The sequence below is a fragment of the Callospermophilus lateralis genome, chromosome 2 (assembly GCF_048772815.1).
Source record: "Callospermophilus lateralis isolate mCalLat2 chromosome 2, mCalLat2.hap1, whole genome shotgun sequence".
Lineage (NCBI taxonomy): Eukaryota > Metazoa > Chordata > Mammalia > Rodentia > Sciuridae > Callospermophilus > Callospermophilus lateralis.
This window is the reverse complement of record NC_135306.1, coordinates 38,897,059-38,919,210: the sequence shown is the minus strand read 5'-3', so window position 1 is coordinate 38,919,210 and position 22,152 is coordinate 38,897,059. Positions and strand designations below refer to the sequence as shown.

Here is a 22,152-nt window from a genome sequence, read left to right as displayed (position 1 = left end):
TCTAGACTATATGGAGATTGGTGTTCTCTCCTAGTACATTTAAGTCTTCTTTTCTACAAATTTTATATATATATATATATTCTAACTTACAGCTCTTTTGTTGCTTAAAAGTCAAAAGTATAGGGTGAGAGGAGCCTAAAAGTTAAAAAGTATAGGGTGAGGGTGAGATCAGCCTCCATTCAGACCCCAGGATTATCAGTCAGGAATTTTCGACCTGAAGCAAATGATGTAACTACTGTGAACCTCAATTTTATTACCTATGTATGAACAGTAATGTTCCCAGCCTCAAATGGTGGTTGTGAAGATTTAGTGGGACATTTAATAAGGCTTGGGTTTCATTATTGGCTATTTGGAGAGAAATGGTGCTTAACTGGAAGCAGCTGGCCAGAAGACTCTGGGAAACCGCCTAGGGATATTTTAATGCTTAAACATTAAGAAAGAGAAGGAAAATTAAGTATGTGGAAATGTGGCAGAGTTGGGGCCAAGAGGAGACTGAGCCTTGCCTTTTCTTATATAAATATAGCTTTCTGGTTTTTAGAGGAACAGAAAGTATTCATTTCAAACTTTTTCTGGTATGAAAAAGATATACATTGTTGAAATGTTGGAGATCCTAGAGTCCCTTCAAGCAAGAAGTTCAGGATGACATTATACTTCTCCATTCCTTGTCAAACAAATGTCATCCCTCTGTGAACCCTGAACCACATGGAGGAACACTGAATCACATGCAGGCCAACAGAGAGCCAAAGAATACACAAAACAAAGAAGCCCACAGTGGGTCAGAATTGATAAAAATGCATTGAGCACCTACTATGTTCCAGGCTCTGTGTTGGGGGTGATGAACAAACTGACATGGTCCTCTGACCTTCATGGAGTTTTTATTTATAGGTATCAGGTCCCTGGTGACAATCTATAGATATGCTAATGCAGAATCTCCTGTAGTAAAATTTTAACTTTCTCGGAATCTGAGCATAGATCCTGCCCCTACTCTAACAAATCAGACATCCTAGGATATAGGGAATACAGGCAGCTGTATTTTTAATAAGTGTCTTCTAATGATTCTGGGAAACATCTAAAATCTGAGAAGTACCACCAGTATTTCTCATAGGGTGTGTCTCTGACTGATTCCATCAAACTCAGCCTAAAGAGTAAAGTATGTATGTTTTCAGTGCACTCCAAAGTTTGAGTCATTATGCTAGATTTGTCTTTCTCTTATACCACTTCTTTTCTATTAAGTCCATGTGTATGAAAGTGCACCATCAATTGCAAATTATGATATAAAGTCAGTTGGGATATAGTTCTTCAGACCTTTTAATCAACTAAGTCCAGTTTATACAAGTACAGTCATGTACCACATACGTCTCAGTCAATAACAGGCTGATGGTCACAAAAGATTACTTCACCTAGTGACATTTGTAGACATCTTAGTTCATGTAAATACACTCTATGATGTTTGCACAACAAAAGTGCCTAAGCATGCATTTTGAGCATGTATTCCCAATGTTTAATCACACAGGACTACAACTAAAATCAGTGTGGAATACAATGAGGCACTCCTCAGCTTAACAATCTCCAACGGAATCTTTGTTGTTTTTGTAGTTATCACGTTTGAGTGGCTTCCTCTCAGAAGGTCCATAAAGTATACGCACTCTGTTGGGCCACTAGCAGAACCTTTGGTACCATGTCAGAAATACTTAGACCCTGTGTGAGCACAGTGATGTGTTTCTCAACCCATGTATTTAGCTTTCTGAACAAACTATGGGATCCAACTGGAGATGTAGGATTCAGAATGAGGAAGAAACTGGTTGGATAGGAGAGGACGGACAGATGGTTAGAGGATAATAACTTTCCATTTTAGATGTGATGAATGACAGATGCCTTTGGAATGTCCAAGTGGTGATACTACAAATGGCTAGAAATAGAGTGTGAGGATCAGAAGAAGTAAGACCAATGAAGGACAGCAGGCTTCAGCTGGAAATGATAGGGAGTTTGCATGGTGAGAAAATAGACAAAGGAAAACTCATCAGTGTGCAGAGTGGCAGGAAAAGCAAGAGAAGAGAGGTAATACTGAAAGAGCCTAAAGAAAGAGGGATTTAAAAAGGAAGAGGTGAATTATAAAAATAGAGAGCTGAAAATTCAAAAGGAGTTTAAAATTTCAAGGATTAATCACTGCTGCCAAATACTACAGAGCAGAAGGAAGAACAAGAACAGAAGGGAGGCCACTGGATTCTCAACCAGCATGTCATTGGTAACATGTCAAAGAGTGGAGAGATGTGAAAAATATTCCCTTCATGGTTTGGCTAAGGTGCTTACTAATCTCTGTTCCTTTTATGGGCCTGTTTTAATTACTTTGGGTCAAGATTATCAGTTATATGTATGTTGGTGTTGAACATTAAAACATTCTGCTTTCTGAAGGGCTGCCTCAGTACAAATCAAAATTTAGCTGGACATGTTCTGGCCCTACTCCAAAGCCTACTATCCACTCTCACCTTCCCTATACTCTCCTTAACTTTTGAGGAGACACTAGCATTATTATTTTTCAGGTTTTACAGTAAACCTTTAGCATATGGTGAACATTTAAGGAAAATTTGTTCAATGAATATGAAAGGATGGGATTTGGGAAATGGGTGGAAGAAACTGTCTTCTCCTATTGGAAATACAGTAACACCACCCCTTATCCTTTCAAAATTGAATATCACCAGGTAGGTGTGCCCTACAGTGTAGCTTGTTTGGGGAGATGCTGCTGTGGAAGTCAGAGGACTGAATCCAGCTGTGCCACATTTCACAGCTCTGAAGTCTTCACTTCCTAGGTGGTTGGAAGCATGAAATGAATTGAATAGACATTAGTAAAGATCCAGCCACAGGGCTTTGGGCCTAGTGAAGGCAGTAAATGATAGCTGATAGTGGTTGGCATTATTAATAGTATTAGCTATTAGTTGTTCATTCGGATAGAAAACTACAATGATTTTCCCAAATAATTTGGGCAAGAAAACATCACGACCTTTAACCTACAAAAATATAATCGCTTTTCTGATTCACAGTTACCTACAGGGCACAACTCCAACCAGCACCTAAAGCATGTCTGGAGAAGGCCCAAGCCATTTCCTACAGATCTGAGAACACCATGAATTACGGAGTGAAGTGTGGTCACAAGTTGAAAAGAATACATTCATACTAGAAATGTTGCATTCCTAAACCAGAGTCCCACTTGGCATACTTTGAGCAAAGAATCAAGGCAGGGGTAGGGATGGGAGGTGAAGGATGAATGGGGAGAAGGGCAAGGAGATAAGAAGAGCAAGATAATCAGATTCAGGAGTAGCCAGATAGTGAAGCCTCTACAGTTACGGCAAAATATTTCATTATCATTTTTTTAAGCTGCATTTCTTTGCAGGCGTGACACCCAAAACCTGTAATCCCAGCGGCTCCGGAGGCTGAGGCAGGAGGAACGCAAATTCAAAGCCAGCCTCAGAAATTTAGCGAGGCCCTAAGCAACCTAGCGAGACTCTATTTCAAAAATAAAAACATAAAAAGGGCAGAAGATGTGACTCAGTGATTAAGCACCCCTGAGTTCAATCTCCAGTACAAAAAAAAAAACTGCATTTCTTTCCGGCCCTAGCGCGAGCTGAGCAGTCACACCCTAGGCCCCAACGAGAGCGACCGTCACCCTAGCCCAGGGGCCAGGGCCGGCACCAGCGAGCCCTGGGGAAAGACGCGTCTCCCCACTTTCTGCGGCGAACCTCCAGCAACCAGAGTCCCGCCCGGGGCGAAGTTCCCGGGCCGCTAGGGGGCGGGGCAGGGCCCTGTGGAAGCCCCGCCCCGTCCGCGGCCGGGCTGGTTCCGGCCGGCGTCCGCCCCGCCCCTGCTCCTCCCGGCGACCAGCGGCCGGGGGCGGCGGGGGAGGATCGCGGAGGCGGTGGCAGGGACCGCCTGCGAGTGCGCCCGCTGCTCTGTCCCGGCTCGCTAGTCGCCGGAGCCCCGCCGTGCTGTCCCTGGTGAGTACCAATTCGTCCCGACTGACGTCCCCCGGCGGGGACGCCGGCCACAGGGTCCTCCCGGGAGTTGGTGAGGGCCTTTTCCCGGCGCGCGAGGCAGAGCGGCCCGGGGGAGTCGGGCAGAGCTCGGGGGAGGCCGAGGGGACGTGTTCCTGGGGAGTGATCTCCCCGCCATCCCTCAGTTTCTGTCGCGGCGGAGACTGGAGTGCCTCTGCTTGCGGTCCTTAGCTTTGGCTGCGCGTGCTGCCCGGGAGCCCTCGGCGAGGCAGTGCGGGCCGCGCGGAGTCCTGACCCCAGGGTGTTTGGGCCTCACCCGGGAGTCCGTCCCGAGCTTGGACGGCGGGTCATTGTCCCTGAGCTTGTGTGGCAGGTCTGGGAATCCCCATCAAGAGGAAATGGGGTGAGGGAGGAAGACCTCTAGAAGGGGTGGGACACAAAGCCCACCCTAATGGACCCCAAATTCTAAGGAGACCGGCTGCCTTCCCTAATTGATCGGCATACCGGAATGGCACGTCTTCCTACGTGCAGAACACACAACTCTAGTTACAGGGGACAATCTCCAGGACAGAAGTTTCCAAACTTTTTTTGGACTCCGTATCCTTTACCCTCTTAAAAATTAGTATCATAAGGAACCTTTGTTTATGTGGGTTGTATAGGTTGATATTTGCCATATATAATTAAAACCGAGAATCTTTTACAGTATTTAATAACATTTTAAAATAATAGACTAGTTATATCTTAACATTTTTTATGAAAAAAAACCCTGTATTTTCCAGAACAGAAAGTTATCAAGAATAATGGCATTGTTTTACATTTCTGCAAACCTCTTTTAATGTCTGGCTCAATAAAAGAAAACCGGATTCTTGTATCTGCTTTATTCAGTCTCTTGCTCTGTCACATGTCATGTAACTTCTAGAGACCTCCACAGTGGACTCCTGAGAATGTGAAAATGATAAAAGCGAATAACATCTTAGTGTTATTATGAAAGTGGTTTTGAACTTGCAGACCTTGCAACATTTTTAGAACCAGAGGGGAGGAAATGCTTTAAAGACTTAATTCATTGGGACTGCTTCTTGTTTGGGGGTTCTTCTAATATGGGAGCACAACCCACCACATGCCATGGATAGGGTTAACCTCTGATTTGTGGGATCAAGCTTGACCTCACTTTGAAACCAAGTACTAGGTCCTCTCATTTTATGATGTATCTTGGAGGCCTCCTGAAAAACTCAGCAAGATTCATAGGTGCCTTTGGTTGCTTCTGTGCCTGCAGACCTGACCTGTGTGTGCATCAGGATTACAGCTTGTGTTGTGGCAAACAGGATCAGTGGGTTCAGAGAAGTGCCAATGAGGTGACCATGCCAAGTGTGTAGAGGTTAGAGTGAGAATTACCAAGTAGTTGAGAATTTATTTCCAAAGTAATAGAGACATGCTCTTGCCTCCTTTCCTTGTGTTCATTTCTATTTGCACTTGGGGTAGTTGTTAACCTTGAGTTTGTTGGAATATGCTTACTAATCTTGGTATTCTTTCACTTTTCACTTTTAAAGGTGAGTCACTGTATATGGTCCTTCCTTGGTCTCTACTGGAAAGCAATTGTCCAGCATTTTGGTGTGTGGTAGGTGGGATCCTTCACTGAATTCTTTCCTTGATTTCATCCTCTGACAGCACATGTTTAAAATAGAAAATATATACTATATATAGCATACAAATATACTATATACATATATGACTGTTTAGTGTATAATCAAAGGAAAAAATTCTCTAACTCAGGTATCTTTTACCCAAAGAGCTTGTACTGCTTCAGTGGACACTGCAGTTTGGACACTGCAGCCAGTACTTTAGAAATGCACAGTCCTCAGGTAGGAGAAAAGAATGTGATCTAAACTTGGAGCACATGTTGGGTTCTTTGAATAAGACTCCATTTTGATTGTGGAGTATCTGTCCTTCATCCTTTCAGTAGATACTTGTTGACCACCTATTTACCACATTTCCAGTTCTGTACCAGCTAGAAAAGTAATGAGTACAAAAGATTCAGTCTCTATCTTTCTAATAGCTTAGGAAGCTGCTGGTTAATTGGGATAATCATTTGTCAGAGTATTAATAAAACATGGTCCTATGTGAAGAACAATATTCCTATCAGAAGTGTGCTTCAAAAACATGAGCTAAAGCAACCAGAATCCCACACTGTGAAGGTGATGATAAAAACCAACATTTATTAACTTGTGCCAGGCAACAACTTCTTTGCCTTTTCCCCTTTTATTAAGGAGGTAACTCCCTTTGAGGCAGCCAGACTCTATATAGAGAAATTACTTCCAACTTAATGCTACTCACTGAGCCAGATTTGTGGAAGATACTTCTCTGGGCCTTAGTGCCTTTGACTTTAAAGTAAGGAGTTGGACCATTGATAGCAGGTGTCCCAGATAACCAGTGGTTTACTGCAGCTAGTTATTTGTGCATATTCTTCATTTTATGATGTATCTTGCTGGCCTCCTGAAAATTCAGTGAGACTCACAGGTTGACTTTGGTTGCTTCTAATGTTTAGTTTTTGTTGTTGTTTGTTTGTTTGGTTGGTTTGTTTTGTTTTGTTTTTAGTTTTTTAGCTTGAAATAAGCCACAATAGTAACACTTATATCATGGAAATAGGCCAGTGCTGCAAATCTGAGCTCTTTTCCCCTGGAGAGCAAAGTTTACCTGCATACCACTACTACTGTCAAAGCCAAGTTGCTTTTGATTTGTTTTTAATAGAAAACAGACTCTTTAGCCTGGACCAACACACTGATTATGGGAAGGGTGATTCAAGTCCTTCACAATCTTTGATAGAGAAAACACAGTGTGTTTTGAACTTATCTTGGAATATGGATCAGCAAACTTTTTGTGCAAAGGGGCAGATAGTAAAACTTTTAGGCTTTGTGGGATGTATAGTCTCTATTGCAATTACTCAGCTGTACTGCTGTTCTGTGAAAGCAGCCATAGACAGTATGGAAACAAAGGATCGTGACTGTGTTCCAGTAAAACTTTATTTGCAAAAACAGGCATTAGGCTGTAGTTTGCAGATTTTTTTTTCCTCAAATATGAGAACAGGAGTCATGTTTCAAGGAGGTATTTTCATAGAAAAAGAATTCTTCAGGACTTTAAACATGAATACCAGGGACCTGAGTCTCCAAGATGGATTCAGCTGGCAGTCAGAACTGGAAAGTATTTGGAGTCAATCATAGAAGAATCCATAGTAGATTGTTTAAAGAAAGCCCAGGTATTTTCAAGTTTTGAGGACACAGCCATGGATAGTGAGGAAATCTTTACTCCTAACTCCTTTTCTGGAGCCATCTCCCATATATTATGCTCGAGTGGGTGGACCTGTAGTCTGATCTAGTGTGTCATGCAAAAAACAGTAGCATCTCTTAACAGCTGTCTTTATTTCAGGGGCAGGGAAAAAGGAAATATTCAAAAAGAAAGAAAAATCCTCCTGATATTTGTATATCTTATGCAATGTGTGTGGTATGTGTATACTGTGTTTACATGTATATACATGCACAGTTGTATATCTGTATATGTATATAAATTGAATATACAGGTGATTATACATTTTATGTATTTTAAAGTAGCCTCATAATTGTTTGATATTTTAAAGTAGCCTCATAATTATTTGATAGCAGATGTACCACTGCTAACAGTAGCCAGTTCTGAGAAGTAATGGAATGGAAGGAAGGCAGGGAAATTTTTCTTGTTATTTTTTGTAATACTAGATGTCTGGAACAAAATTCATACATAGTTTTTACAAGTTAAAAACAAAACAAAAAACTAAAATCTCAACACCTATAATTTTTAAAGGAAGATGGTATTATTTCTCTGGTAAGAATACTGCCACCACCCTTCTCCCCCAGTACGACAAACTACTTCCGTTGTCACATCACATTTCCTAACTAGAGTATATAATAGTAGTATATATCAGCTCAAATAGCATTGAGACTGAGCCGTCTCAAGTCAAAACAATATTAATGTTTGCCTTAAACTCCTGTGCAAAGTTGGAAGCACTAGATCAAAGCGTCTTTTAATGGGCCGTTATAACCCTTATACTGGTGTTATAAAATTGCTATTATACAGTTTTTAAACTAATAAGCAGATTACATGGGACTATTTCCCAGCAATCCTCTGTTTCTGAGGAGAGAAAGCATGTACATAAATATGAGTGGGCATCTGTCTGGACATAGGCATTGGATTTGCCAAAATATTGAGTGGCTTTCTCTTGGTGGTGGGATACAGTTGACTTTTAGATTTTCTTACAAGTTTTCCAACATGAACAAATACTAGATTTTATATGTCTAAAATCAACCCCTGTGGATATTTTTACACAAGATACATTGAGGTCACATTGTCTCCACTTTTCTTAAACTGACACCAACGTGCCTGGTAGTAGACTTCTGCTGCTTTCTCCCAATAGGAAGTGGAAGAACAGGTGAAGAGAGTAAGGCATTGGAAACCCAGAACAGGCACACTTGTAACTGTAATCACATTGTGCTGTGTGGACTTCTCTGTGGAGTCTCTTCCAACCCTTCCCCTACAGTTGACCAGGAGGTTAGAAAGCTCTTTAGCACCATCACTTCAGAAGCCATCAGCTGACCAGCTCCCTAGATTGACTGGTCTTCATTTTTTTTTTTTTTTTAACTTTTTTGGGGTTAAGGGTACTGGGGTTTGAACTGTGTGGAGCTTTACCGCTAAGATACATTCACAGCCCTATTTATTTTCATAGTCTCATTCAGTTGCTGAGGTTGGCCTTGAACTTGCCATCCTCCTGTGTGAGCCTCCTCAGGTCACTGGGATTGCAAGTGTGAGTCACTGCACCTGGCATTTAAACAAATTTTTAATGGGGGATTTCAGATATACAAGTAGGTAGAGAAGAGAGTATAAGCCCTCAGCTTTACAAGGATGACCATTAATAATTGGCCCATCTTGTTACCTTTCCTTGACCTCACTTCTTTTCCTCCTGCCAGGAGTAGGCATCTTCATTTTCAACTATTTAACAAAAAACTATTCTTTGCTGCATCTCTTTGGTAGTGTACATGTACCAGCACCGTAGAAGTCTTTCTAATGTCAGCCAAATTGAAATTCTGAATGGTCCTTGAGTACTTGCTGCATTTTCACCCCCTTGCATGGATTTTTAAACATTTTTAAAAATGATGAAAAACATCTTTAATGAATCTACTTTTTCATTTGCTTTTCCCTCTGCCTGTGAATCTAAACCCATCTTTTCTTTTTCCAAGTTCTCTGTAAAGTCTTTCATGAATCCCAGTTGTAGCTCTCTTTCATTTGATCTTTCTTCTGACCCTTATCTTATTGTAATTAATTGTACGCTTATCTTAGTCTTCTTGTTAAATTGTAATCTTTGTGTAAAAGGAGTGTTTTCCTTATCTTCCTTTCTCCTGTGGTATTTAGCAATGCTGAATGCAAAGAAGATACTCAAGAAATACATGCTAAATTAATTTGAATTGTTCAAGGTCAGTGGAGTAAAATTTTGAATATAAAAGAAATTCATCACATTAAAAGAAAAATTCTCAGGCATTACCTAGGACCAAGAACATTTTCTCCTACTTTAATGGATTTTTAAACATTTTAAATAATGATGAAAAACATCTTTAATTTGAACCAGCATTTTAAAAAATGGCTTCTTTTCTAAAAAATTTTTTCCCAAATATATATATCTGGAGCCTTTAGGTCTTTTCTGATCTTTATATGTTTTTCCCCTTAGGAATAATACCTCAGGAGAGGTGCTAAATAGTATTGGATCATTTTTATTGGATAAGAGTGATTCTTGACTATATTTTAAATATTTATTGTTTTAAAGTGTAGATTTAAATCTTCAGCAAAGAAATAGGCTACATTTAGAGCTCACTGAGTCCCATGAAGTAAATCAATAGCAGTCTCATAAATTACGATAGCTCACAGAGATGGAGTTCCTGGTGTACACCATGCTTCGTGTGTTTGCCTCATTTAATTATCCCAGCAGCCCTTGTCATTTGGGCAGAGCAAGTGAAGATGGGCATTGTTATCTTAGAACTACAAAGAAGTAAACTGAGGTTTAACAGGCAAGAGGGAATTTTGTCCACAGCAGTTAAGTGACACAGTCTGATATTAAGTGCAGATTAGAAACAAGATTTAAGAATCAGATGTTGCAATTATGCAAAGACATGAAACCATCTTGCTAAACAGTGTGATTCTGAGACTTAGAACAGATTCTTGTGCCCCTAATGCCTTGGAACTACTAAAATGATGTCACACTCTCTGTAGCCATTTCTTTCTCAGATTCCTAAAGTTCTGCTTTTAGTCTTTGTTGTCAAGAGTTAATCCACTTTCAATGAATTAGCCTCTCTGTACCTGAGTGTGGAGGTGGTTCTATCCATTCTCTCTTATCCTAAGGAGAACTCCAGGCCTGCCCATCTTTGGATAATGTGACTTGCCTTGGGCCATTGCTCTAACAGACAGATATGGACCACTTAATTATTCATCATCTTCATAATCCTTTCTGTGAACGTTATTGTAGAATTGCAAAGAAGGTACAAGTTGTGGCATGGCTCATGAAGAAGGTGCATCACTGTAAGATAAAGTGTCCTCCTACATGATTCACCAGTTTTGAACTTTTATTGAGAAGGGGAATGGTGAATTGCCAAGAATTTGTTATGAATTGAGAACTATGCTAGGGCAGATGTATGAAAGGTGGAACTGTGTGATAAGGTGGAACTGTGTGATAGGCTGGGTAGAAGGATATCATGTTTTACTAGACCCTTATTTATTTAGGTAAGGAATCAGTCACTGTCTAAGAGCCCATGATGCCTTTATTATTTATATAAATCCATCCTTTCAAAGTTATTTATTGTACAAATTTTGCCAAAATTAAGGACATTTTAGGGAGCTTGATGTTGACTATTTAGTCCTCACTAGGTACTTTAGAGTTTGAAGATTATTTTAAAGTAAGTTTTAATTGTTTAATTCACTTAATTTGGAGCTACCTATGTGAATTGACCTTAAAAAGATAGTTTGTGCTGCCGGTTGGGAGACTCTGGCATCAGGACACCTGATCACTTAACAGGCACAAGACCTTGACAAGTAACCTAATCCCTCTGATGCCATCTTCACCCCCATAAGACAGGGTGTGGTGCCTTTGTCATAGAGTTGCTGTGTTAGACCTGGTGGGTGAGGGAGCTTGCACCCCAGAGGCTCTCAGTTTGTCTCCAGGCTACTGTGCTTCTGGAACCACATAGTACCTTCTGCATAATGCACCATGTTGCTGCCATTCTTTCCTACCTCTATCTTATCCTACCTCTTGAGCTCCAGCTGTCTGCTGGCCTCTTTGCCTCAAATTCTCTGTCTAAAACAAACATCCTGGTTCCCATTTGGGTCACTGGCTCTGACAGTTTGCCCAAATGAAACAGGAGCAATCCTAGACCTCTCTTTCTGCCTCACCTGCCCTCAGTCCATTCTGCTGTCATAACTGTCCCTGGGATCTTTGCCTTCTGCCTTTCCTCATTGCTGCTTCTCCCCCAGGCCCTTTCTGATTGGATGATTGCAATAGTACTGTAACCTGCTTTTCTGACAGTAGTCTAGCCGCCTCATTGTAAGTCAGTCCATACCATGCCAGAGTGACCTGAAAAATCAAATCAGGTCTTACCGATTACAGCCTGGAATCCTTGTTTGGGCCCTCTTTATCTTCATTGTAAATCCAGATCTCTCGGTGAACATCTGATGATCTGGACCCTGCCTGCCCCTGTTCTCTTAACCCTCCCCTGTGTGCACCCTGTACTTCATCCACATGGAACAACTTCATGATTCTCACAGTATCACTCAATTGTGCTTGACACATATCATTTTCTCTGCCAGACTATTCTTTCATCAGACTCCCACTTCATTGTTATTCTGGAAGACGTGTGGTGTTTCCTGAGCCTAGAGACCTTTCTGACTCCCTCCCTCTCTGGACTAGGTGCTCATTCTGGCTGCTTCCTTACTGCCCTTGGTCCACCACTGCTGCATCATGGACTGTCCAATGCTGTGATGATCTCACCAGCTTCCCTTTTCAGGCTATGAGTGAAGGAGGAGGGCACTTTGGTCCCTTCATCTTAGTGGTCCACAAATACCAAATGCATTAATGAATTCCCATCAGTTCCTTTTCTTAGAGTCCAGAGAAGCCCAGGTATCAGATAACTTAGATTTTCAGTGCCTAACTATGTTGTTATCCTGCTGTGGATAAACAATGTGCTTGTCAAAAACAAATAGCCCAGGAGCATGAGGTCCTCCTGGTTGCTGTCCTTCTTAACAGAAAATCAGTAAGATTAGGATTTATATATTAAACTTCTGGGAACTTCATTAGCATGAGTCATCATGCCTGAATCCAAACATGTATGAGACTGTGATGAGACCACAAAGACCTCAGAAACTTGAGTTCACAGAGATGAAGGTAGCTCTGGGAGACATTTGACAGCTGGACATGTAGACTTTTGAATCCCTTTCTTTCTTATTCCTGAATTTTAAGTTAAAAGGTTATCACAGTTTAGAAAATGAATTCAGGAAATTAAGGAAATCATGCAGTGTTCTTAAAGAATGAGTCTCATCTAGGCCTTCTCTGGAGTGCTTTTAAAATCTGCCTTCCTTTCCTCCAAAATATAGATACAGTAGAACATCGTTGTGTTCTTTGCAGGTGTCATTTACTAAGCTCCACTGGTGATAAGGGAGTTGCAAGGTAAAGACTTGTCTTCTAGGAAGGAGCTGAGGGTGACCTCTCCAAGGAGAAAATGAGATCAGGCTGGGTCTGGACCCATCTGAAGAGTGCTGCCCCCACTTCTTCCTCTGCTTTCAGGACAAATGTTTCATGACTACATGGCCTGGTTTTCTCAGCCTGTCTCTGGAATGTACAAAAGGCAAAGTTCACCAAGATTTTTGTGATATTCTGCTTTTATTATCCCACAGTGAAACTAAAAAAGTAAAAAATGAAGTCTCTTTTGAGTTGTTACAACTAATTTGAAGTGAGCTTAGAGGATATGTTGGATTAGATCTTTCTCTTTGGGAGCTTGTATGACATTGCTTCCACTTGGAAAGTGAGCTCAGAATTGGGGATATTAAGAGATAGAGGAGCTCAATGAGGCATTGCTGTGGCAGGGCTCTAGTCCCCTAAATCCCAGCCATTATTTTTGGTGGTGGCTAGGCGTATCTGCCAAGTGACTCACGATCATTTCTGTGGCACATCCTGAGAATTTCCAGTGTTACTTAATAATGAAGTTCAGAGAAGCAAAAGGTTAGGTCAGATTTCAGGAAGTAGCCATTTCTTATGGTTACTATGAGTTCATTTCTTATCAAACATTAACAAATTTTGATGTTAAATTAGGTGTGGAGCCTGGAGTGTGTAGTTTGTCTTTATCAGAGTCCTTATAGTGGCTGACAAAGCCCTGTGAAGTCTGGCTTCTGCTGTCTCCCCAGTTTTTCTGTCTTTTGCATTCACTCTGGCCTCTATGCCTTTCCTTGGACCCCCAGCATGCCCCTGCCTCAGGGCCTTTGCATGAGATCTTATCTTCACCCAGACTGCACATAGTTTATCCCCTCACTTCCTTCAGGGCTCTGCTCAGGTGAAACTGACCCCAGACTTCACACTCCTTATGGCCTTCACCCTGCCTTACCCACAGAATGGGTCACCTTCTGACATTGTTTGTATATTTATTTATTTGTTTGTTTAGTCTGTTTCCTTCCACAAAAATGGAAGTATGATAAGAGAAGAGAAATTGTCTCTTTGTTCACTCATATATCCCCAGGACCTAAAACAGACCCTGCACATATTGAACAATTAATGTAAACATAGATTAAATGAGTGAATCATGAACTTTTTTCCTTAGAAAGGACTTTTTTAGATCATTAGCCAACTTCATTTTAGATCACTGACCAACTTGATTTTAGACATTGGGAAACTGAAGCACTGAAAAGTTACGGCTGACTAAAAGTGAAAATTATTTAATCACCATTATAGCTTTTTAAAAAAATCTAGAAATGTATGTGGAAAATTCTGGTCAGTTATCCAGATGGGACAGAAAACAGAAAAAAATAGGCTGATAATCTACAAAGTTAGCAAGAAAAGACAAATTACCGTGTGATGGCTGAGCTCTCTAACATAGAAGGCAGTGTGTTCATCTCTGTAGCACATTGTGTGCCTTGCATATAATTAGTGCTCAAGAAAGAAATATGCTTCTGGATTTGATTATTTTGTGTAGAACCATTCATTTCTGTAGGATGCTTCTTCTGCACCAGTGTTTTTGTATTCTCTTTCAAAATGGTTCTTCCAGCTTCTTGCCTTGGAAGTTCTTTTAGTTACAAGTATAGAGATAACTTGTATTAGTTACAAATTAGGAGGTTTTTGTTTTATTGAAATAACTTTTATTGAATAGCTGAAAGGATCAGAGAGGTGACCTGTTGTCTGGTATAGTTCGGAGATATTTAGTGGATACAATTTCCCATGTGCATCCCCATCAATTAAAGGAAAGAATAAACGTTTCTAGCTCTCTGCTTGGGAAAGAATCAAGTTGACAAGCCATGGTGATGTTGCTGGCTTGGGAAGTGCTGACCTCAGTATTGCTTATGCTTATGTAGACATCCTTAGAATCTTTCATTTGACAAAAAAAAAAAAAATTGTTTATAAGTAGCACAAAGTTCAGATACACAACATTCAGTTTGGGAGCAGTTAATTTCTTTTAAACAGAAAAAAAGAACATAGCTAATCTTTCTCGTGAACTGAATAAACCCTAAAAAATACAGTAACGTTACTTAAGAGTTGGAAGTTGTGAAAATACAGGATGAGTACATTTAGGAAAACAGAGGAAGAGAGAAAGGAGGTGGGCACATCACATGAAAAATAAAAGAGATCTTACTGTTGTTTACATACATTTTGAAAACCTCCTCTTGTATATCTTTAGATATCCTAAATAAACAATGCAGAGGATATGTGTTCTATATACACCATAGAAAACAGGTGATCCCCAACTGATTACCTTAAAGGTTTTTAAACTACAAAAGTCCCTTGGAAACTAACATTTATCCTCAAAACAAAAACCCCTCTGTCCTCACCCTACTACTTACAGGAGCTCTGCTGCATAGGGTCACTCCTCACCTCTGCTCCTTCCTACTGGTATGTGTTTGGTTGTAGGGCCCATTAATATCCTTTCCTCTTTTTCATAAGGCAGCCTAAGAGGATTCACCTCTGACAGCAGAGACGGTTAAATCATAGATTTATGTACTCCATAGACTGGATAGAGACCCCCAGAGGATCTAATTTTTTTCCCCTGATATTTGGTACTTAGCTAATGTAAGTTACCTATTTCAAACAACTCTAAAAATCCAGCTGTGACAGATAAACATCATAGCATGACACTTCTCTTGAATGCTGATGCTAATGTTGAACCGTTCGCTGTTGGCTGATGTGTGGTCCAATGTGATTTTTTTTTTCCAACATGATTTTCTTAATGAGTGATAGCATAACATTCATCCATATGTTGTACTCAAAAAACCCATTTGCTAGATTGCTTACCCGGCTTGGAAGTTTAGTCTGGGGTCACACATAGCAAAACTCACTGACCTAAATGGGGATTTTTGCCTGTTATTTTAACTAATCACCTTTGTATCTTGCTATAACTAGTGAGTCTCGCATATACACAAGCATAAAGTCAAGTTGTACAAATATTTTAGGGCTGTTGTTCATGTAAGGGGAAGTCTTGTGGATTGCAAGTCTCGAGTTTAGGTAGAGGCCAAGGATAGTGTCAAGCTCTCCGGGTTACAGAACTGAGTCTCATCTAGGTTAGTATGTCAGTAAAATCTCTTGAAATGAGAACAATTGGTCACTAGAGGCCATCATAGTGCCTCTCCGTTTGATCAGTCTTGACAGACAGTTGATGTATAAATGAAGAAATTCAGATGTCTAACATAGGTGGGAAATCATTTAATTTAACTAGCTATTAAAGAGATGCCAAAATTAGCTTTTTAATCACTTGTTTTGGCAGAAGATAAAAATGAATTGTGTTGCCTGGTTTGGGCACCTGCATTCACTATTTCAGAAAAGGGTCATTAAATTAAGACAGCCTTTCCCGGGTATCTTGGTGCTTTGTAACAAAATGAAGAAATGTAAATCCTTTAACCCTGCTGTCCTACTTCTAGAAACTAAAAACTAGGAATTTATTTAACTCAATGGATTAAGGACATTCCAAAGTTTGTATGCAAGAGTTGCAGCATTGTTTGAATGGTAATACTTGAAAAATAAGTATTTTAATGAAAAGGATTGAAGCAAATTATTGTCTTATTAAGATTTTTATGGTGTAGTTAAAAAAGATGTGAAATATCATGACTGCCATATTAAGATATTTGTTGTCTACTGATAAGTGGAAAAAAATAAAAAATTTTCTAAACAGTTGTAAGGTCTGAATTTTTTTTTAAGAAAACTCCAAATGCATTAAAAGGTCATTGTAAGGGAGTTTAAGGGGGTCATTTTAAGGTTATGAGGGGGGTTTCTTAGGGAGTTACTAACCCATAGAGACCTCCAGATTTGCCACAAGGGTGATAGTATAGGTGGAACCTTAGAGCAGTTCTGAATTCCTGTGTCCTGCCAACTTCTGTGGAGGGGCTTTTCCCCAGCTTCCAAGCAGAGCCATTTTTTTTTTCCTGCCTTAATATAGCTATTACTGTTTCCTATTGACCTATGGCTCAGTAAAGAGTGGGAGGGACAAGTGACAATTCCTGGTCTGACTAGATGCCAGGGGACCAGTGGAGAGAAGTAAAGACAGCACCAGCTTTCAAACCTGAATCTCTAGAGGATTTCTTGTGGCTATTTTCAACTCTCGGGGCCTGGTAGTGACCTTCAGAGCAGGAGCTGCCGCATCTATCAAGGAGGTATAGTGAGACAATAGAAAGAGCCAGGGTTCAAAATCTAGCTCTTCCTCTTACTAGATATATTCCCATGGGCAAGTTTTTCCATCCCTTTGAGCTGCAGTTTCCACAGTTATAAAATGGGAATAATGATATGTTTTCATTTTTGAAGCTGTTGCCAGGATTAGAGAAGACAGTTTAAAGAATTTGGCACATGCTCCTATTTAGCAAGTGGTAATTGCTTCCTCTTTCCCCTAACCTCTACAAGTCAAATTTTCTTCATGACTAATGAATGTAGACAGCTAGTTTTGAAAGGAAACAGGAGGCAGACAGTAGAGCTCTTCACACAAACCACTTTCTGTAAGAGTCAATATTGGTCTTGTATCCATCTGAAATATGGGCTTTGTAGGATGGTGGGAATAGCAGGAACCATGTGAGGCTTCCAGTGTTAATAATGTCAAGGCTGTTTGTAAGCTACAGAGAAAGAAAATAGACACATCTGGTCCCCAGTGTATGGTGGCAAATATGGGTATAGCTTAGCAACTGGTTTAGCCGTAGTATCTTAGCAGACTTTGGGCCCTTGACTCTTTAGAACCTAACACAGAGATTGCACGTTTCAGAGCCCTAAGTTCTGGACAGAGAAATGACCTATCTTGATCTGTTCTCCAAGGGTTTCCCACCACTTTGTCTAGCTTCAGAAACACTAAAAAGTCCCACAGCCTTTGTAGAGATGTTCTTCTATTGATCCTTTTCTCCAATCAGGTAAAAACTAGTTTTACTATTGAAGTTACTGCTATTTGGAGTAAGAAAGTTAAGTTGGGGTTGTGGCATGGATAACAGAGAGAGTAGCAGTATGGTCTTTTTAAATGTATGCTTTCAGAATTCCAGTCAGTGGAATGATTAGTCTCATTTCTGAGCCCACAGATTTGTAAACTTCTGCAGGCAGGTAAGTAGTATGTTTCTTATTAAACAGAGTGTTGGGCTGGGGTTGTGTCTCAATGATAGAGTGCTTGCCTAGCATGTATGAGGCACTGGGTTTGATTCTCAGCACTGCATATAAATAAACAAATAAAATAAAGATTCATTAACAACTAATAAAAAAATAAATTTAAAAAAACAGAATTGACAGGTTTTTTCCTCCTGGATGGCTTCTCACTTAGTGGCAGTTACTAACAAATCTTTTGCATTTGTGTGGCACTTTATCTTGTATGCACTGTCACCTCCAAAATTAAGGCCACCATGCCAGTGCGGCCTGCTTTACTTGCACAGATTCCTTGTCTGTGCCCTGAAGGCATTTTGGTTGTGACTCTAGGAATTCCCGCTCCCTGTGCTACCTACTGCTTCCTGAATTGGGTGTAAATTCTCACCTGGCATCCCTCAGCTTCCAGTAGTGATTCTCAAACTGACCACTTGGGAAGCTAAAATGGATTCCTGCCCTTTCGTCTGTCTGTTCTGGTCAGTGTGGTTCAAGGGGTGGGGAGGGAAGTATTCAGGCATTTTTTTTTTTAACCGGAAAGATGCCCAGGTAATTATCATACAAATGGACTAGGATAAATACTTTTATAGGCATTAGGGATGTTCCATCCTCCCTGGCTGGATTTTTTTTTTAGTTAGTCTTCATTTCATAATTCCTGGAGAAGGAAGTTGGCCTAGATGAGGTCAAATACCTTCTGTCACTACTACCAAGTGGCAGCTGCTGCCAATATCATGTGAGATGAGGTAAAACAAGGAGTTCCAAGGAAAGGGGCTTTTCCCTTTCTTGAACTCGGCATTGTCTGATACCTGTGCCATGTCCTGTTGCCTGCTGCACTGGTAACTCCAGGAAGACAGAATCCATTTCTCAACCAATTGCTTCTTCCCCAAACCACCTAGTATAGGCTGCATACTGTTTTGAAATGCTTAAGACCAGAAGAGTTTCAATTTTCAGATTATTTTGGATTTTGGAATATTTGCATGTGCATAATTAGATGTCATGGGAACAAGACCCAAGTCTCAAAATTAATTTCACTTATGCTTCATATGTACCTTATACAGGTAGCCTAAAGGTAATTTTAGACAGTATTTTTAGCGTAACAGTGTTTTCATGTGAGGTCAGGTGTGGAATTTTTCCACTTATGGCTCTATGTCAGCACTCAAAAAGTTTGCTTTTTTCTTCATTTTGGATTTCAGATTCTTGGAATAGAGATATTCAACGTGTACTAGGCCTTGTACAGAAGAGACGTACAAATATATTTTATTTTAAAATTTTAACTAGGTTTTTACTTTTTGTTGTAATTTGTATTCATAGCTAAAAGAAAAAGGCAAAAACTAAAAACTATGTCTTCATCCCAGTCTTAACTTCCAGGTCTGTGTTCCTCTTAAGGGAATCAGTCCCTGTTATGTCCTTAATGAAGGTAAACTCCTGTCTATAGAGACAAGGCACACTTGTAACATTTTATCCTCACAAACAGTCCTTTATATACATGGTGTTTTTTCATTTTGTAATAATATATTGATCCCTTCCATATAGGTCATTCCATAAATATTTTGAATATGTGGGTAATATTTACTCATATAAACTTTGGGAAAGCAGGACAGTGTTAAGTATTCTTACCTTAAATGAGACTCAGGCAGGAGGATTGTAAGTTCAAGGCCAGCCTTAAAAACTGATGAGGCCCTAGGCAACTGAGTGAGACCTTGTCTAAAAAAAAAAAAAAAAAAATTGGGAAATGGATTGACTTAACAGGTTTTTTGCTCAAGAGGTAAGACCAGAAAAGCAAGTTCTCTGACTCCCACCCCACTTCATTTTGTTCTGAGTTATGTAATTATTTAAAATTGTTCTTTATCTATGTAGTAAGGGTCAGGAACATTGTCTTCCACTGTTCACTGCTTGTAATTTGTAAAGAGATATCTGAGAAGTTCTGGGGTAGAGGGTCCTCTGTAAACATATCTGGGGAGTTTAGACCTTTATGCTATCACAGAATACTTTGAAGATGGTTTGATGTTCATGAGGCCTTGAGTTCAATCCCCAGTGCTTAAAACAAAAAGATTCCCCGATGTCAACATACTAATGCCACCATATGCCAAAGCAAATCAGGAAGATTTCTAACTATGGTATTCAGGTTTAATAAAAATGCTGCAAAGACTGGTTGTGTGTCTGTAATCCCAGCAAATGTGGGAGGCTGAGGCATTCAAGGCCAGCCAGCCTCAGGAACTTGGCATGACCCTTTCTCAGAATAAAAAATAAAAAGGGCTATGGATGTAGCTCAGTAGTAAAGCACTCCGGGTTTAAGTCCCAGTACCAAAAATAAATTAGTAAAAATTAAAATGTTGCAAAAATAGTTATAATAGAAAATATATAAGTATGACTTCTGTCAAGTTTCCATTTATGTTCAGATTTTATGTAATTCATGTTTAATTATATAAAATTACGAGTCCATCTCAGAGGTCTGTTCACATTCTCATGGTCTTCTGTGAGACACATCCTTCATTTCCCTTTTGCCCAACTCTTAACAGAGGAAGAATATTGGGAAGTTGTAGAAATAGGACTAAAGAAGTTTGTGGTTTTTGTGCTGTCTAGAGAGGTAAATGCTTTCACATAGCTATACAGAAGCCCATTACATTTGCTAAGAATGTCATTCTTGTCTTCATTTAATTCCCCTCATCCCTGAATTTTGAAAAAATAACAAGCATAGAATCTGTAAGTGACTGTGTGCTGTAATCGTTAAAAGAAGGCCCAACTTCGAAAGTAACAAGTTCTTTTTCTTAGGGACTCGTGACTATCAGTAATCATGAAGAACCCATTTTCACACCTTGCTGAGCCTTTGGATCCTGCACAACCAGGAAAGAAATTCTTCAATTTGAATAAATTGGAGGATTCAAGATATGGTAGGTACATGGCTCTATAATGTATTTTCTCAGATAGCAATTGAGATTCATTGCATAATAATTAAGCTATATTATTAATTCATTTTGAGGAGCATTGGAAGAGGGAATAACAGAATGGCTGAATGTTCTTGGATTAAGCACACACACACCTTTCTTTTTTGATTATTTTTAGTTACATGTAACTTTATCACTTCATAATATATAGTGTTTGTAGATAAATAGCCTATGATTTTATGTGAGTAATAACCACATGGGGTCATGTTTATAAAATGTAAAAAGTCCTGAGTGAGCTGAGACCCAGAGTGAGTCAATGATGTGTGCTCAGATAACAAGTGTGGGCAGCAGAAGAGAAAGAACACAAGTTATTTTTATTCCAAATCCTGGAATAAAAAAGCTTTATTCCAAAGCTTTTTCCTCTCTTTCATTGTCTTTTTCAGATAGTATTGGTAAATAATTTTCTTATATCAAGGTTAAACTTCTGTTTTGTAAATAAACAAAATATGTTTTCTTATGAATTTCCATTGTTTTGTCCTAGAAACTCCAGTTACCAGTGACAGTGCTATGTAGTGTTTAGGGTTTTATTTTATATCAAAGATTCTATGGACTCAATTATAGTAATTATAAAAGGATTATTTTTTTTCTCATTTTTTGAGCATTACTTTTCATAAGAAATGTTTTTCTGTGCAAGTATATGAACATATGTAATACTTACCAACATAATACAGTGAAAATCTAGACTGATAGTGAGATGTGATGACTCTGTGTTATTGAATCCAAGGCAACCTTTAATAGGAGGGAAAAAATAAACTGTAATATTTGGGTTTTGACTAACTGAGCATTTTCTACTACTGAATGTCTCTTAAATCCACTCATTATCTTGAACTGTCAGCTAATTTACCCTCTTAACCTGTTGGAAGAATGATCTGATGCCTCATTCAAGTTTACATAATAATAGGTTTTAAAGAGGGTTCTTATGGTATCTCTTTTTTTTTTTTTTTTTTTTTTTTTTTTTTTAGTTTTTGTTGTTTTCTAATGCTTCCTCCTTTATTTGCAGTACGCTTACCATTTTCAATCAGAGTTCTCCTGGAGGCAGCTGTTCGGAACTGTGATGAGTTTTTGGTGAAGAAAAATGACATTGAAAATATTCTAAATTGGAATATCATGCAGCATAAGAACATAGAAGTACCATTTAAGCCTGCCCGTGTCATCCTACAGGACTTTACGTGAGCCTAATGTCACTTCTTTCTTTACTGCTCCTTTGTCAGCCTTTCAAGAAAATTTTTATTATTTTTATTTTTAATCCAACCGAAAAATCTCTGTAGTGATTGTTTAATTTATCACCTAATATCCAGACACTTTCAAAAGGGGTTCTTGTTCCTGGCAGCAAGAATAAACTGGGATTGTCTCAGGCGATCACAGA

The 22,152-nt window shown here is 39.5% G+C and overlaps 1 protein-coding gene across 1 annotated transcript in view; it reads left to right on the top strand.

Moving 5' to 3' along the window:
• The first annotated feature begins 3,850 nt into the window (after nucleotides 1–3,850).
• Nucleotides 3,851–22,152, top strand: part of Aco1 (aconitase 1) — a 51,281-nt gene continuing 32,979 nt past the window's right edge. The window contains exons 1-3 of the mRNA XM_076845926.2: nucleotides 3,851–3,989; nucleotides 20,614–20,732; nucleotides 21,787–21,955. Of these exons, the coding sequence (XP_076702041.1) occupies nucleotides 20,636–20,732; nucleotides 21,787–21,955 (266 nt within the window). The 5' untranslated portion in view covers nucleotides 3,851–3,989; nucleotides 20,614–20,635. The remainder of the gene's footprint in view (nucleotides 3,990–20,613; nucleotides 20,733–21,786; nucleotides 21,956–22,152) is intronic.